At 41.2% G+C, this 14636-nt stretch overlaps 3 protein-coding genes across 16 annotated transcripts in view; 1 reads left to right on the forward strand and 2 right to left on the reverse strand.

Annotated features, from left to right (window-relative positions):
- Nucleotides 1-7: 7 nt before the first annotated feature.
- Nucleotides 8-1940, reverse strand: LOC6567812 (putative gustatory receptor 89a). Its single transcript, XM_001993561.2, has 2 exons — nt 1011-1940; nt 8-234 (listed from the first exon to the last, which is right to left on the reverse strand). Exons 1-2 carry the CDS (start codon nt 1938-1940, stop codon nt 58-60), a joined length of 1107 nt encoding a protein of 368 aa, XP_001993597.1. The 3' UTR covers nt 8-57.
- Nucleotides 1941-3058: 1118 nt separating this feature from the next.
- Nucleotides 3059-4371, reverse strand: LOC6567811 (caspase-7). Its single transcript, XM_001993560.3, has 4 exons — nt 4005-4371; nt 3774-3856; nt 3469-3718; nt 3059-3404 (listed from the first exon to the last, which is right to left on the reverse strand). The coding sequence occupies exons 1-4, from the start codon at nt 4336-4338 to the stop codon at nt 3142-3144; spliced, it is 930 nt and encodes a 309-aa protein (XP_001993596.1). The 5' UTR covers nt 4339-4371; the 3' UTR covers nt 3059-3141.
- A 2022-nt stretch (nt 4372-6393) lies between these two features.
- LOC6567804 (collagen alpha chain CG42342) overlaps nt 6394-14636 on the forward strand; it is a 69809-nt gene continuing 61566 nt past the window's right edge. For 6 of the 14 annotated variants that reach the window (XM_043215012.1, XM_043215015.1, XM_043215013.1 and 3 more), the window contains exon 1: nt 6396-6618. The gene's annotated coding sequence lies outside the window, so the exon portion shown is untranslated. Of the gene's footprint in view, nt 6619-14636 lie in introns of all 14 variants that reach the window. The other 8 variants (XM_043215020.1, XM_043215007.1, XM_043215010.1 and 5 more) reach the window with 3 other exon arrangements.

Raw genomic sequence — 14636 nt, forward strand, 5'->3', positions numbered from 1 at the left:
AGGTGGCGCTCGCAGCGTATGGTTAGTGTCATCGCTAAGCAAAGGCACAAACCGCACTTAAAAAGCTTTTCCATGTTTCATATGGGTCACAGTAAACTGCAAAATGATGACAATGAAATTCACCGCATACGAGACGAGAAACAGCCAAAAGGCGTTGTCCAACGTGAACAGGCCCAAAACGGAGAACTCCAGACTATCCAAGGGCCACAACACCAGCGGGGTGGGCAGCATGGCCTGTAAAAAGAAATGGATGAAGTCAAATAAATATTTACAGAACTCGCTAAATAGTTAAGAATGCTTTAGTTATGGTTCTACTAGGCTAATTTTAAATACATATACAGTTGCGGTCAAAATATTAGTACAGCTGCTTCTCAAAGCATTTAATAAACCTATGACCTCTTCAAAATCTTCATTATGAGGAATAAATTCAGTTCTGCAAATCAAAAAATATTTGATTCCTCTACTTTTAAATCATTTTTTTTTTACAATATTTTAAGTATTATTTTGAAATTTCCACTATTATTATTTTGACCGCAGCTTTAGAATGGAGTTGTAGTTTTATTAATATTTTTAATACTTTGGTTATATACGTCTTTTAGCTTCAGATCGTATATGCATATCGCACTTAGCAGTATCGGGCGACTTAATCTTTTTGAATTTCATCAGACGAACTATATAATGAAAAATGAGCTCCATAATGTACTACTAGTTTGATTGAAATAAGTCGTGTTCGAACTCACTAAAACTTATGTTTCACAACTAATATCTTATCTAATCTAATGGTTCCATTTTCGGAGTAGATAATTACGAATATGACCTTGAATCACTTTGTATCATTTCATATTAATTCCATAAAATTAAGGCAATTGTACCCTCAAATTAGGTGCTTTAAAAAACACTGTTAAATGGCATTTAAATAAATATATGAACATGCAACGGCGATATTAATTGGGTTCTAGTTAGCGAGCGAAGACTGTACATAATAAAGGACTCTTTTTTTTTTTGCGCACCTGTTCGTTGGTCATTTGCGGTGGCACATAGCAGAGTTGGAGGCAACGGCGACGCAATCGAGTGTGTCGCACCTGGCAGAGATGAGTGGCCAGAACGATGGCGTACAGCTGAATGGCGACAATCACACAGTAGTTGGAGATGGTCAGCGGGATGCCGTGCTGCTGCACAAAGTATGACATGTAGGCGTACATGTTGGCCAGTATGTTAATGAAGTTGCCAATTACCAGCAGAAAGATGCCCAGCTGAAAGACGCCAATGAAATTCAGGCACACCTGCAACAAACGACGCTCGCGTCGCAACAAACGCTCCTGCTGCGATTTATCGCTGTCCAGCTGTTCCCACTGCAGCTCCAGTTGCTGAATGCTGGCCAGGATCAATAGCAGGCCACCAAAGACACCGTTGCCAAACACGCTGCTCACATGTTGTACATAGAGTTGAACGCTGTAGGCGAGCAACTGCAGCCAGGGCAGCTTGGCGGCATTCTGCAGCAGGAAGGGCACATTGCAGAGCAGCTCGTACAGCGAGATTAGCAGCTTGCCCCACAGCAGCACCGTTGCTCCCCAACTCAATTGGACCCGGCGATGCAGTCGCTCCAGTCCGCTCAGCAGCTTCGCCAGCCGGCGTCGCTGCCAGATGTGAGCGCCGAGAATGGCCAGCGAGATGCCTACATCGCCAGCCATGGTGGCCAGTGCGATGTGCCTGAAAAGCTGCGAATGCTGCACATTTGTCGTCTCGTAGATGGCCACACTCTGGCGCAGCAACAGCGGTGACATGGCCAACAGGCCCAGCCAATGCAATGCCGCACTGGTTGTAACTAGGCGGCTGCAGTGGGCGCCACGCCCACTGCTGAATTTGAGAGGCGCCAGGCCAAGTACTTGCCACAGGCGCAGCAGCAGACACAGCGCACCCAAGTGCGGCAAACGTGGCATGTTTAATGCAACTGACTAATGGAACTCAGAGACTCCAGCTAGCTTCAGTTAGAGCCTGACTATTTGTTAGCAATCTAACTGCAGTTATGCGACTATATTTACACTGGAAAAAACATTGTTAAACTTGGTAAGCCGAAGTCAAGCCGGAGCAGCAAAAAACAGTATACACATTATGGCACATTTTGAATATAAATCTGAGACAAACTTGTTGAAATTATTGAATTGATTTAATTATTATTTAAATAAAATTTTATTTAACTTGAATTTTCTGTAAAACTAATGTAAATCTCATTTCAGCTATTCAATTAAACCTTTAATTAATTGGACATCCATTCTGTAAAGAAGTTACTTCGGTCTTAATCTTAAACTATTGCCCAACTTTATTGCTCAACACACAGTTATCGATGCCTGATAAGACATAAAATAAATCAATTTTCTTGTGAGAGCAAATAAAAAATACATATTGGTATTTTCAGTATTGAACTGAGGACAAATCGTGCAGTTTGCTATTTGCAAAGGCGACTTATGCCTGAATTTGAAATAAGCAAAACATTAAATAATTAATTTTCCTTTGTAAGTTTTTCGTATGAATCCTTTAAATGACAATCTGCCGGGGGCATAAAACGCAGTTTTGACTTGGAGTAAGGTTGTTGAAACAACAACAATAAAAGACTCAGTGTTGGGTGCTTGGGTGGTGCCTTATGAAATGTCAGCAGGAAAAGGAACAAGGATGCAGTGTTTATGACATGCAACAAAGTCAAGACAAAAGCCGACAAAGGCTGAGCAGAGTGGGTGTAAAAAAAAATAAATAAAAAATAAATAATGAACAAGCAACATTACTCGATGACACTGAATTTTAAGTTGCATTTATTTATTTACCTTTTTCTTTTACCGTGTATTTTTAACAGTCGCTCGTTATCGCACCCCCGGCGGAATTAGAGCAATTCCAGATAAGTGCTGCGAAACACGATCGATAGATACAGATACGGATACAGATACATGCACAGCTACAGATACAAATACGGAAAATAAGTACATACACCCCTGAATGTGTAGACCAAATGCCAAACATTATTATTAACACAAATCGCTTATATATATATTTATATATATATATATATATATATATATATATATATATGTATATGGAATTTATAATCGTTGCACTGCACACTTTGCTGGCTGACTCAACAATTGTCATTTAGGTCTTTCGCTTCACGCGCAACTGAAATGTTTTCGTTAGGGTAGACATAAAGTTGGGCATTTCCTTCATTTGGTTGAGTGCCTCGTTCTTTGTATTCGACTGATACTCGTAGGCCACCCTCCGATTGACCTCGGTCAGCATACGCAATAGATCAATGCCTTCGGACTGCAGGGCCTCAAAGTTGGCCGTTGAATCGAGCACCCGACACAGGCTCTGTATGAACCAGGAGCCTTCCTCCACATTGCGAAACGAGAAGTACTCTGAAATTAGTTGAAATTTAATGAGAATTCCTACAGATCCTACGAATCTCTATTCGTTACTTACTGTCAAAGGTGGAGTAAAACACGAGCATGTCCGCTGTGCTGGGTATGGCATAGGTCACAGGCTGTGCCATTGTAGCAGCTGGTGGCTCCAGTTCTCTGGTCATGACCGCAAAGGCGGAAAACTCTACAGCCTTCTCCAACAACTCGCCGCGACAGGCTTGCAAGAAGAACAGCTTCGGTTTGTTCACCAGCGTTTTGCAGCTGTCGCCCAGAAAGGGATTCCACAGGCGCTCCACAGGATACGCCATGTCCTTAAAATAAGCATGTTACTTTATTCATATATGATAATATGATTGGAGTACATACCTTGGCATAGACCTTACCCTCGGCGCCATGCGACATGAGAACAAGCACAAAGCAATCATTTTGACTGTGATCCTCGCGAGCCACTGTAAAAAATATATATATATATTTAGAAAAGAAGAAAATATTTCACCATAAATAAAAATAAACAAAAATTAACAGAAAGAAGAAAAAACACATGTTTTAAGCAATGCATATCTCGTTGACAAGTCGCTGTTTATGGGCATTACTCACCCTCCTTGAGCAAATCGGTTATTTCGGCAAAGGTCAGATCGTTGTAGGGACGCACATCGAATCCGTAACCTAGCAGTGATTTCTGAATATCATCGCGATCCCGTTCGGTGCCCGTGCGCTGTTTCTGCCCCTTGACATCCTTGTGATTGAGTATTATGGCGATGCCGATGCGAGCACAATTCTCGTAGGTGTCATCCCTGGTTGGCCGGGAGACAATTGTACGCTTGAGATCTGCCTCAGATGTGGGCGTTTTGGCCTCGAGCGTTGCATCCGCTTTATCTTTCTTGTGCTTGTTCTTCTTGCCAAATGCGAGCGAAAAATCTGTGGTATCCATGACCGTCTTTCTTTCCAATCAAATCGTGACTAATTTCATTCATTTCATATGCCCGTAAGCTTTTGCTTTGTGCTCCCGCTCCCAAAAGCTAACAGCGCCCAGCTGGTCTAATCTTATCAATGCATCGCGTTTTTCGCTTATCAGTTAGGGGGTTTTCAAAGCTCTCGCGCTCTTTCTACCTGTGCCCAACTCTTTACCTCTTGTCGTTTTTGTTTTGGCCTAGACGTTGATTAGCCTGCTGCAAGGGAAGTTCTCTTTATTGCCGGCAATTGGCAGCTAATAAAATGGATTTTCTGTTGAGACGAGACAATTTGATTTGTATAACGAAACACGCCCACGCCCATGTTGAGGGGCGGCTGTTGTCATTGCTTGTGGAAATTACAAACATCCGCCAACATCGTCGTCATCATCGTCGTCGTCGCCGTTGTCGTCCTTCTGCCCGGCTATTAATGTGTTTTCTATAAATTGCAATACGCAGAAAAGCAGAGTTAAACAAAGTCACAGCGCGCCAAAAGTTCGCAGCGCAATTCAAATTTGACACGCACACAAAGCAACGGAAACCGGAAATGAGTATGGCACCCAAAGAGTAGTAGCCCAGTGTTTCGTCTCGAAGGGTATTCTACCATCATGGCTGCGAGTGTGTGTGGAAAAAAGCGTACAAAGTACGCAGGCAGCATCCCATTGTCAGTGTACCGTTAGAGAGAGCGCGTTGCGTGGGCGCCTAAGAGAGCGAAAGCCGGCAAAGAGAGCCCTTGCTGTGTGTGTGCGGAACGTGTGGTAAACGAAACATTGTTGCAGACCTGGCACAACAACAACAACAACGACTAATTAATCCAGCTAAAGATGAGCCATGAAATGTTTTCATTGGCACAAAGCAACTCTATTTATATAAAAACTTATTTTTTGTTTATCGCTTATGCCAAATTTATTCACAAAATTAATATTGAAATTTATGGTAGTAATGCTATTAATTAACTTGTTTTCAAGCTGATATCATTATCACATTAATGAGCGCGTGATAAATTTGATTAGCATTTGTCATGTCAAATTACCTCAATAAATATGTAATTATGTTTCAAAATTTTAGTGCATGTCTGCATTAAATCCACTTTAATTCAATTGAAGCAATTATGCATTTGCCATCATTCCCGCTTCGTTTGACGATGCTTTGTTTTTATGCGACCGCAGACAAAAAAAAAATCAAACGTCAACCGATTCGATTCGATTCGATTGAGATTGCCAGTGCGAGATTGCATTGCAGAGAACAGCACAAATCAGCAGCATCAGCGATGCCATGAAGAGAACATAAACACTACACGAAAAACAGTGGCAACTGCCATAGTATTACCAGCGACATCGACCATCGCACAGTGGAGCCCATTTTTGCAAATGGGATAAAACTAAAAAATATTTGAAGACACTTCGCATTGATTTATAAACATTTACTTATATAAATAAAGATATAATAAATTTGCAAAGAAAAAACATATGAAAACAGAAATTCGTTCTGTAGAAACTATTTGTAGAAAAATGTACAAGTTCAAATTTAATTTGCAACCTATGTTCAAAAACTATTAATTTTAATAGCTGCACAAAACAGATTTGTTTCATATTCCAATTGGTTGTTGAGTGTTCGTCAGTGTATATACATAACATGTACCACTGTGCGGCGCCAGCAGCGCCCGCAGCAGCAAGAGCAACAGCAACAACTTGGTTTCATTTCCAGTTTTCAGTTGCGCGACGACTTGCATTGCGAGTGGACGTGTTGTGAAACGGTGCGGATGCGGAACGACTGTCGTACAAAACAGAAAACATAAACAGGCGTCGAGTTATTTCAGTTGAGTGTTTGTGAGTGTAAGTGTGAGTGTCTCGCGAATAATTCGCCTGCAGCAACCGTTTCGTCCAAGCAATTTTGGGAGCTGCGGCTGCCTTTCAGCTCCGCGCGAGAGCTGCTTGTTTTCATTTCATTGTTGTTGCTCTTTGATTAAAGGCCTCCCAACAACAACAACAACAACAGCAGCAACAAATTAAAGAAAAGTAAAAGGAAAGCAAACCAAACCAAACAAAGCTGTAACAACAAAAAACAACAACAACAACAACCAAGAAGTGTCTGTGTGCCAAGTGCTATAGTCCAAAATTGTTGTTTGTTGCGGTATTTTTTTTGGAAAATTAAATGATGTTAAGTGCATAAATCGTTCGACGCAGCAGCAGCAACAACAACAACAACAGCAGCAGCAACAGCAACAGAAGTGAAATGAAACTCCAAGGTGGGAACGAAAAGTATGTAAAAGAGTTGCAGCCCAAAAAAAACAACAACAACAACACACACAAACAAACATTCTCCTCTATGTATGTGGTCATGTGTGTTTGCACATAATGAGCTGGTTAACCCTTCTCCCTACACATGTGTGTGTGTGTGAGTGTGTGTTAGTCTGTGTGTGTCTGTGTTTGCTTTGTATGCAAAACGTGTGCGACAACAAATTAGGGTGGTGGTTGGGCCAAATGACAAAAGGAGCAAGTAACCCACTGCATAAGCGAAATCAAATCAAAAGCAGCTCTAACGAAAAAAAAAAAAAAAGAAGCTAACAAAAAAATGGCTGCACGCTTTTAGGCGATTGGCCGCACAAATAAAAAATTGTAGAAAACACAAACAAACCAAAAGAAAGTAAGAAAACAACATCATCATCATATGTGAAACCATTAAAATTCGGCCGACATCGCAGCTGCAACAACAACAACAAAAAAGTTTGCAAGTGTGACCAGCTGCTGCTTTAGCAACTACTTCTTTTTCTTCTACAAATGTTTCTTAACTGCTTTTGTTGTAAAAATGAAAAATAAATAAAAAGCAATAATAGAAAAAAATTGAATAAATCATATGTAAAGCTATTAAAATTCTGCCAACACTCACATTCACAACACCAACAACAAGTAGCTGTCGAAAATTCCGTCAGTGTGACCAGCTGCTGCGCATTGAACGTTGCTGCTTCCTCTTCTTTTTCATTCTTTAACTCAAATTCCCACTTCTTGCCAACTGTTAGCAAATTGAGTTAAGGGCAGAGAGAGAGATCTAATGAACCCCGTCACTGGCCTTTAAATTACTGAACGCACCTCGCTCAACAAATATTTAACATACTTTATGACAGTCCCCAGCTGACCAGAAGCATCCCAAGCAGTCAGGTGGCCAGGGCAGTAAATGTGGGTTGGATTGCGTTGGTTTGGGTTGGGTTACTTTGGTGTACAGGTGGGCATCCCAGAGGCAGACAGAGCGAGACTAGGTGTAGAGTCTACTATGACTATATGTAGCAACAATATTTATTTATGTTGAAATGTTGAATGTTCAACGCTTGGTGCAAAGGTTGCGCTTTTCTGCCACACAGCGACCCTTTTCTGCTCCCCGGGGGCAATTGGCTGGGCCTCGTTGCTTGTTGTTGTCTTTTTTTATGAACTTGGCTTTTATGAAATATTCAGGCTTTTAGCTGCTTTGATAAGAGATGTGGGCGCGAGAAGGAGAGCAGCTAAGGTTGCTCCTTGGGACTGCTTTGATGTTGTGTGTGTGTTTCTGTGTGTGTGTATGTGTGTGCAGGGTGTGCAGGCAAACAAACATTAATTGTAACTGTAAATGGCGTGAAACGCTTGAATGAAGTGAAAGAGTGAGTGAGTGTGAGTGAATGAATGAAATGAATGAATGCTCAGCACTGCTGCCTCCAATGAGTGCATGAATGACAGTCAAGTAGACGCGACTGAAAATTGCGTTAAGTGGCAGCAACAGCAGCAGCAGCAGCAGTAGCAGCAGCAGTAGCAGCCTCGGCCTCAGTCGGCGACAATTTAGATGAACTTAACAAAACACTTGACAGCAACGCTGACAGGGCCAAAGTGGGCAATGTGTGAGGGGTGCGGAGGGTGGAGGGCGATGAGCTGAGTTGAGGGGCAAAAGTGAGCAGAGTCCATGCTATAAACGAAATTATGACGCTAAATTGAACACGAAACGGCCATCGAGGCAAAGAGCAGTGCCAAAGCATAAACCCATCGTAGTTTCAATCGAATCGAGAGGGTTTCATTTACAAAAGCAGCTCCCCAAGCTCTTCCAGCTCTCCCATCACATCCCCTCCCCCCACACCTACAACCGACCGCGCATTTAACGCGCGAATGAACCAGCGACAGCAATCATCCAAAGCAGGGTTGGAGACTGGTGGCTGGAGATTGGAGGTGGCTGGACAGCTAGTTCCTATGCCTGGAGTTGGGCCGTTGGGGTCGTCGTGCCATTGTTGCGGGCAGCAACAACAGCAGCAGCACAAACAGGCATCGTTTCGAACATAACAATAAAAGTCATAATAATAATAGTAGACATCGAAATACGGAAATGATTTTTGGGCAGCCATCAAAAAGGGGTTGTGCTTCACACGGCTGTGGATAGAATTACCAGCGTATGGCTGCGGGTCTGCTTCTGGTTCTGGTTCTGGCTCTGGTTGTCTGTCTCTGTCTCTAGTTATTGGGACGGGTACACGGGTATGGTTACGGTTCTCGATGCGTAGACGAGCCAGTGTGTAGTGTTACTTGCCACCGCAAGAGCGGAAGGTGAAAATTAAGAAATTAGCGTGCAGCCAGAATGGGGAGAGACAGCTGGGAGCTTGGGAACAGCCCACAAATTGTCAGCCGCCGCCGTTCACTTTAACTTAATTATATAATGTACGAGACAGCGAGAAAGAGATAGCAGCTGCTGCTGCTGGTTTGCTTGGTTTTTTTTTTGTGGCACATTGCAAATTAAACGAGCTGAATGCATTTAAAGGCTTAAAAGCCGCCTGTCGCTTTACCGCAAATCAGCCCAAGCCGACAGCTTAGTGAGCCGCACAGCTTCGCTGTCTTGGGTGAGTCAGCTGGAAGCAGGCAGACAGGCGAGGCTGGAGACGAGACTTGGGCAAAAAAAAGAAGAAAGAAAATAAAACAAATGGGTGTATGTGCAATCCTCAAGCCACAAAGCAATTATGCAGCAGCACAGACCAGCAGGCAGGATGGCTGGCAGCTTAGGCAGCTCAGGCGACATCGTGTCAGTTGCTGAAAAATTGCAGTCAGTAAGTAGGTAGAGGTGCTTGCAGTAGACAGCAGTAGCAGGCAGGTTGAAGCCAGCAAATTACTTAAAGACAATTTTAAATTTTCCACCAACAGCCAGACCTTAAACAACTCTCAAGCCGCCGCCCATTTGCTGCACTGTGGAAACAACATGCCTTATCACTTTGAAGATCAAAACAAATTTCTAAATCACTGAAAAACAAATCCGAGAAATTCGGAAATGAAAATAATCAGAATAGGTTTATGTTATTTTATTTTTAAGAAACTTTCAAATATTTCAAATCAGCACTTTCAATTCTAGAAGTCTAGAATTCCAATCCATGATTGTTGATTGGAACAGTTGAAACAGCTATCATGGATTTGATTGAATTTACTAGCAACTTTTTTTCTGTCTGCAGTTCGAAATGTATTTCTGCAAAAATAAACTATTTCTGAAAAGTAGAAACATCTAATTTAGTATTGGCTCTGTCGATTAAAGACTATCCTTTCTGTTTTTAAGTTATTTATTTTAAGCTTTTTCTACAAAAAAAAAAATAATTTATTTTAAGGCAGAAACTTCAATGGAAAAACATTTTAATGTTTTTTTTTAGAGTGTAGTGAACTTTGGCAGCTGATTGTTGCTATTGACTGCTGTTGTTGCACTGACTGGTCATGCAACGTGCACCGTAACTCCCTGGGGTTGCACTGGCCGGGTTAGGGTGCATTGATGCGTGTCCCTGATTAGTGAGCCCTTTAACCACCCATTGCCAATTACCTGCATGGCTTTTGTAGTCAGCTTAAAGTGAGCAAAGCACATTGTTTGTTATGGCATGATTATGCAAGAGAATATTTTTGAGCCGCGTATTTTCAATTCGAATAATTGAATTTATAAACTTGCACGTAGATGCATTTGGCAACTTTATGGATTTTCAACTTTTGAATGTGCATGAAATAATGCTTTGACAGAAATTTTTTTATAGTTTTTCGTGAAATAGATTTGTATTTCCATAATCCATTCAAAATATCACATCGACATTGCTTATTTAAAAGTATCAAAAAGACATCTATCGATTTTCACAAATTGAATAATTTAAGATGCAAAATCAATATAGAAAACACATCAAATATTCAATTCAAAGAAACCATTGTTAACAGAGAAATTAAAAATACCTGTCGAAGTTTGAGGTTGCAATTTTTATATTTATATGTTTTTTTTTGTTGTTTATTTGTATGTGGTTTATTGAGCAAGCTTTTAAATCTATCATTCATATAAAATTCAGATGGAACAGCTTACTATACTGCCCAGATTAAGATCGTACTGACCTGCTGTTTGTGTTACAGATAATAATGGACTTATTCTCCATGTCTCTGAGAACTTTTATCTTCGTTTGCCCCTAACTACAGCTGCAATGCTTTCAAGGTTCAGCTTAAGGGCTTTCGATGCTTTCAATGCTGGAAAACAGACCACACAACAGCACCGTACACAGTCTGGCCGGGAGTAGGACCAACCCAGGCAGAAACCCAACCAACCGACAGGGCTCGGCCCAGGTCCTGCCCCTTGTCAATGTGCTGCTGCGTTTGTTTGCATTACTTGTTCTTTTTGCAGCATATCCCTGTAAGTGGCAGCCAAAAACAACAACAAGAAGAGTACACATACTGGATAGACTTGAGGCTACACTCTGAAAAAGATATGTCTTACAATTTAGATTATATACATTATAAATTTAACAAATATATCAAGATTACGACTTTAAATAATTATTTTTGTTATTTCCAACTCAAGAAAATTTGTTTCGTGTATTTAGACATAACTAGGCATATTTTTTTCTGAGTGTGCCAGCAAATGCCAGAGGATTGGACAGAGAGACAGTGTTCGCCAATGTCCGCTCTGTGCCTGCGCTTCAATTTACGCCTAAGCACTGACAGACGAGCTGACCAACTGCCGCACTCTCACTCTCTCTCCCTCGCTCTATCTCTTTCTCACACTCTCGCTCGTTGGTGGTCCCTGGACCGTGGCGTGCAGCCCGTGGACGACCCTTCAACGGGGTCGCGGATTAACATTTGTTGCGCCTGCCAGACTCATTCATAAAAGCGCATGCAATCCGACTTTGACCAGTGTCGTTGCCCAGCTGTCCGGCTGTCCGGCTGTCCAACTGTCCGGGCTGAGCAACCATTCCAAGTGCAAGGTTGCATGTCTCGCCGCCGACGCCTGCGGTTACAAGTTTTATGTAGTTTATTTCATGCCTCACTCCCTCTCACTCTGTGGCATTTGGCTTCAATGCTGCCGCACCCGTTGGTAGAGCTTTTGTGCAGTTAAGTGCTTAGTTGCGTGTAACTTTACACTGTTAAACAAACTCACTTACCGCACGGTGGCACTGGCCACCTTTGCCTAAGTGTTTGTTGCACCATGCACCGTGTGTGTCATGTGTGTGTGTGTGTTGTGTGTGCCAGGTACAAATATACTAACCAAGCAAACAGTAAGGATAATGCTGAAAATATATACTCACCCACAACTTTCTTTCTCTTTAGTCCACCCATCACTCTCCCAGTCCATCGTGCTTGCTTTTATTACTGTTTAACTGCCTTCCGCCAAAATTGCCCGCCTCCAAGTGTATGGGCGTGTCGTCGATAGCTGCTTACATATGTACGGTTAATTATCATGAGTTTTCGTTTAGCTTTCGCTAATACAGCATGATCTAATGAAAATGAAAACTTCTTTAAGTAGTTGTTAGAACTAAAATACTTTCAACATATATTTGAGTTCAGGAAGACTATGCTCTAAAAACTTTTGCCATGAAATGTGCGAATTAGGAACCAGTAGATATCCAAGTGGCTTACTGCATCATTTGCCAAAGAATGCCTTAGTTTCTCATTTGCATTTTTGCAGTAAGGATTTATTTCTTGCGTGTGCTTCGAATAACTAATTTATTCTCTGGCGCTTTAGTGCAACTACTAACCAGGTTTAAATAGTTGTAAAAGGAATATTTATATGTATAATTTCTATTTCACTACAATCATAAGTTTAAAAATTGTGTTTCATGCGTGTTTCATGCTTAGCAACACTTCAGTCCCCATTTACATATATATGTTTATATACTAACAATACAACACATACAAATATATTTGGTATATACACTTTTCATATGTTTACATATATGTATTTGGGTATGCATCCCAGTTTATATCGATGACAAAGTTCTGCCTCAGTGCCAGAGAAAACTGGTACTTAAGCTTGTGTAAGCAGTTGTTGCAGTTGCAGTTGCTGCTGCTGCCAGTGCAATTCTTTGCAACAGCAACCGAGCAACATATACACACTATGCTCTTACCTCTTGGCTTGCTTCCGGACTCGCTGCCTGTGAAATGAGCAAACCAATGGAACCGAGGCGTCTGAGTTGGTGACTGGATGCAAGACAGGCATCCAGTTGCTAGCCAGTAAACAAAAGCAAACATTGCGTGCCAAAAATTCCGGAAATTTTTAAAAGTCACAACATGTGTAAGCAAGATTTTTACACACACACACACACACACACATACACACACTCACACACACACAACCATAGAAAACACTCTCTATTGTTGTAGCTTATGCACGTACATACATACATACATATGTACATATGTAATTCGGTACATAGGTGTTATATCGCCTGCTCGTCATTTTTGCCGGGATGGCAATGTTTTTGGGGTCTTAAGTGCTAAATTGAAATTCCGAAATTAAGTAATTTCTCCCAAGGGCAAGTTGGATGGAGGTGCGGCAGTACCATTTGAGGAGTGGGCGTGCCACAGTGTTGTAAAACAACTCACATAAAACTACAAAGACGACATAGACGGCAACAACAATGAATAGTACTAATAGTTTGTACTCTCTGTGTATGCATGTAGTCGGCACATAAAAAATACCCCTGAGAAGTGGCAGCATCCAAAGCATACACACAGCATCTTCAGCAGCCGCAGCAAAACAAGCTGTAAAAATTATAAGGAAATGGCTAGAACATAAACAACAACAGCCACAGTGTGTTAAACATGCTGCACGAAAGATAAAACTAGACGGACTGAAGTCAGGCACATCATTCACCCATAAACCGATGAGGTATCAAAAGTATCTAAGAGCTTTTGGCTAGAGAAATATGGAAATATTTTCTACTGAGCTGTAGGATTAGCGTTTCATCATTTCAGAATGGTAATCCTTGGCGAAAGACTTAAGAGAAATTCATTTGGTGTTAAGAGGCTATAAATTGAATATTCTCAAGTTTAACATTGTGATTTTTGGCTTAGATTTTTTGTGGATAGCTTTTTATTAGGTAGTATTATGCTAAACCACGGTCAAAATGAGATTGCTTGTATAAACTTTTATTGTTGTATTACATTTAGTATTTTTAGCAAAAATACTATGTTTTACCTGAAATGAATATTTTAGAAATCTATTTGATAAACTTGATCTAACATTCGTTTTTCTGAATTTTTTCCTGATATAACCGATAGGCAGAATTTTTAAAAATATAAATTTATTATTTATTACTTATTGGACTATTGGCAAAAATAATTCATTTGACTGTACAATTAAAAATTATTATATTTTTTGATTTTACTTCATTTTACCAACGTTGAGACCTTTCTGGCACCTGTACCAACTGTAAATGATATTGGGTAAGAGGTTTCGTTTTGGTTTCGCTCGATTCGGCCTGTCGAACATTAACATTCCACTTCTTTGGCTTGGGCCAACGCTTTTTCAATTTCGGCGATGAAGCAGCAAAAAAATATGTGGGTCGGCCAATGGAAATGGCATATCCATCGCCCTACGCCACCCAGTCGCCCTGTGGGTATATGTATAGCGGGAGGGCGAGAGAATGCTTCCGTAACTGGCTGCCAAGAAAAACTTAAACACTGCTTGCATTTTTCATATGACACGACAACTATTTATTACCCCGACACAGCCCCTGAAGCCCAAGACATGGACGGCTTTGCAGCCCGAAGATATTGAGCGTTGCTGCTCGATGTTCTTGTTGTTGTTGTTGTGTAGTCGCAACAATAAAGTTGAGTGTAGATGTGATGTGACCGGTGGCTGTTGAGGCGTCAACTCGTGCTGCTCCTGGCGCTCCTAGTGACGATGACGATGATGATGATGAAGAATGCGCATGTGTTACTAACGGCCCGATTATTTTTATTGTTTATTTGCTTTGATTTTGCCCTTGTGTTATGTGGTGCTGTTCTCTTTCATGTTTTCATTTTCCTTGCTTATATACATACATATA

The sequence above is a fragment of the Drosophila grimshawi genome, unplaced genomic scaffold (genome assembly GCF_018153295.1).
Source record: "Drosophila grimshawi isolate 15287-2541.00 unplaced genomic scaffold, ASM1815329v1 contig_311, whole genome shotgun sequence".
In the NCBI taxonomy this organism is placed as follows: Eukaryota; Metazoa; Arthropoda; class Insecta; order Diptera; family Drosophilidae; genus Drosophila; species Drosophila grimshawi.

Bases quoted from the DNA above. Each gene is read 5' to 3' on its own strand.
- LOC6567812 (XM_001993561.2), bottom strand. From the start codon at position 1,940: ATGCCACGTTTGCCGCACTTGGGTGCGCTGTGTCTGCTGCTGCGCCTG. The intron at 235-1,010 runs GTGCGCAAAAAA...TTCTTTTTACAG, and splicing joins CGCAAATGACCAACGAACAG to GCCATGCTGCCCACCCCGCT.
- LOC6567811 (XM_001993560.3), bottom strand. From the start codon at position 4,338: ATGGATACCACAGATTTTTCGCTCGCATTTGGCAAGAAGAACAAGCAC. The intron at 3,857-4,004 runs GTGAGTAATGCC...TATTTTTTACAG, and splicing joins AACCGATTTGCTCAAGGAGG to TGGCTCGCGAGGATCACAGT. The intron at 3,719-3,773 runs GTATGTACTCCA...GCTTATTTTAAG, and splicing joins AGGGTAAGGTCTATGCCAAG to GACATGGCGTATCCTGTGGA.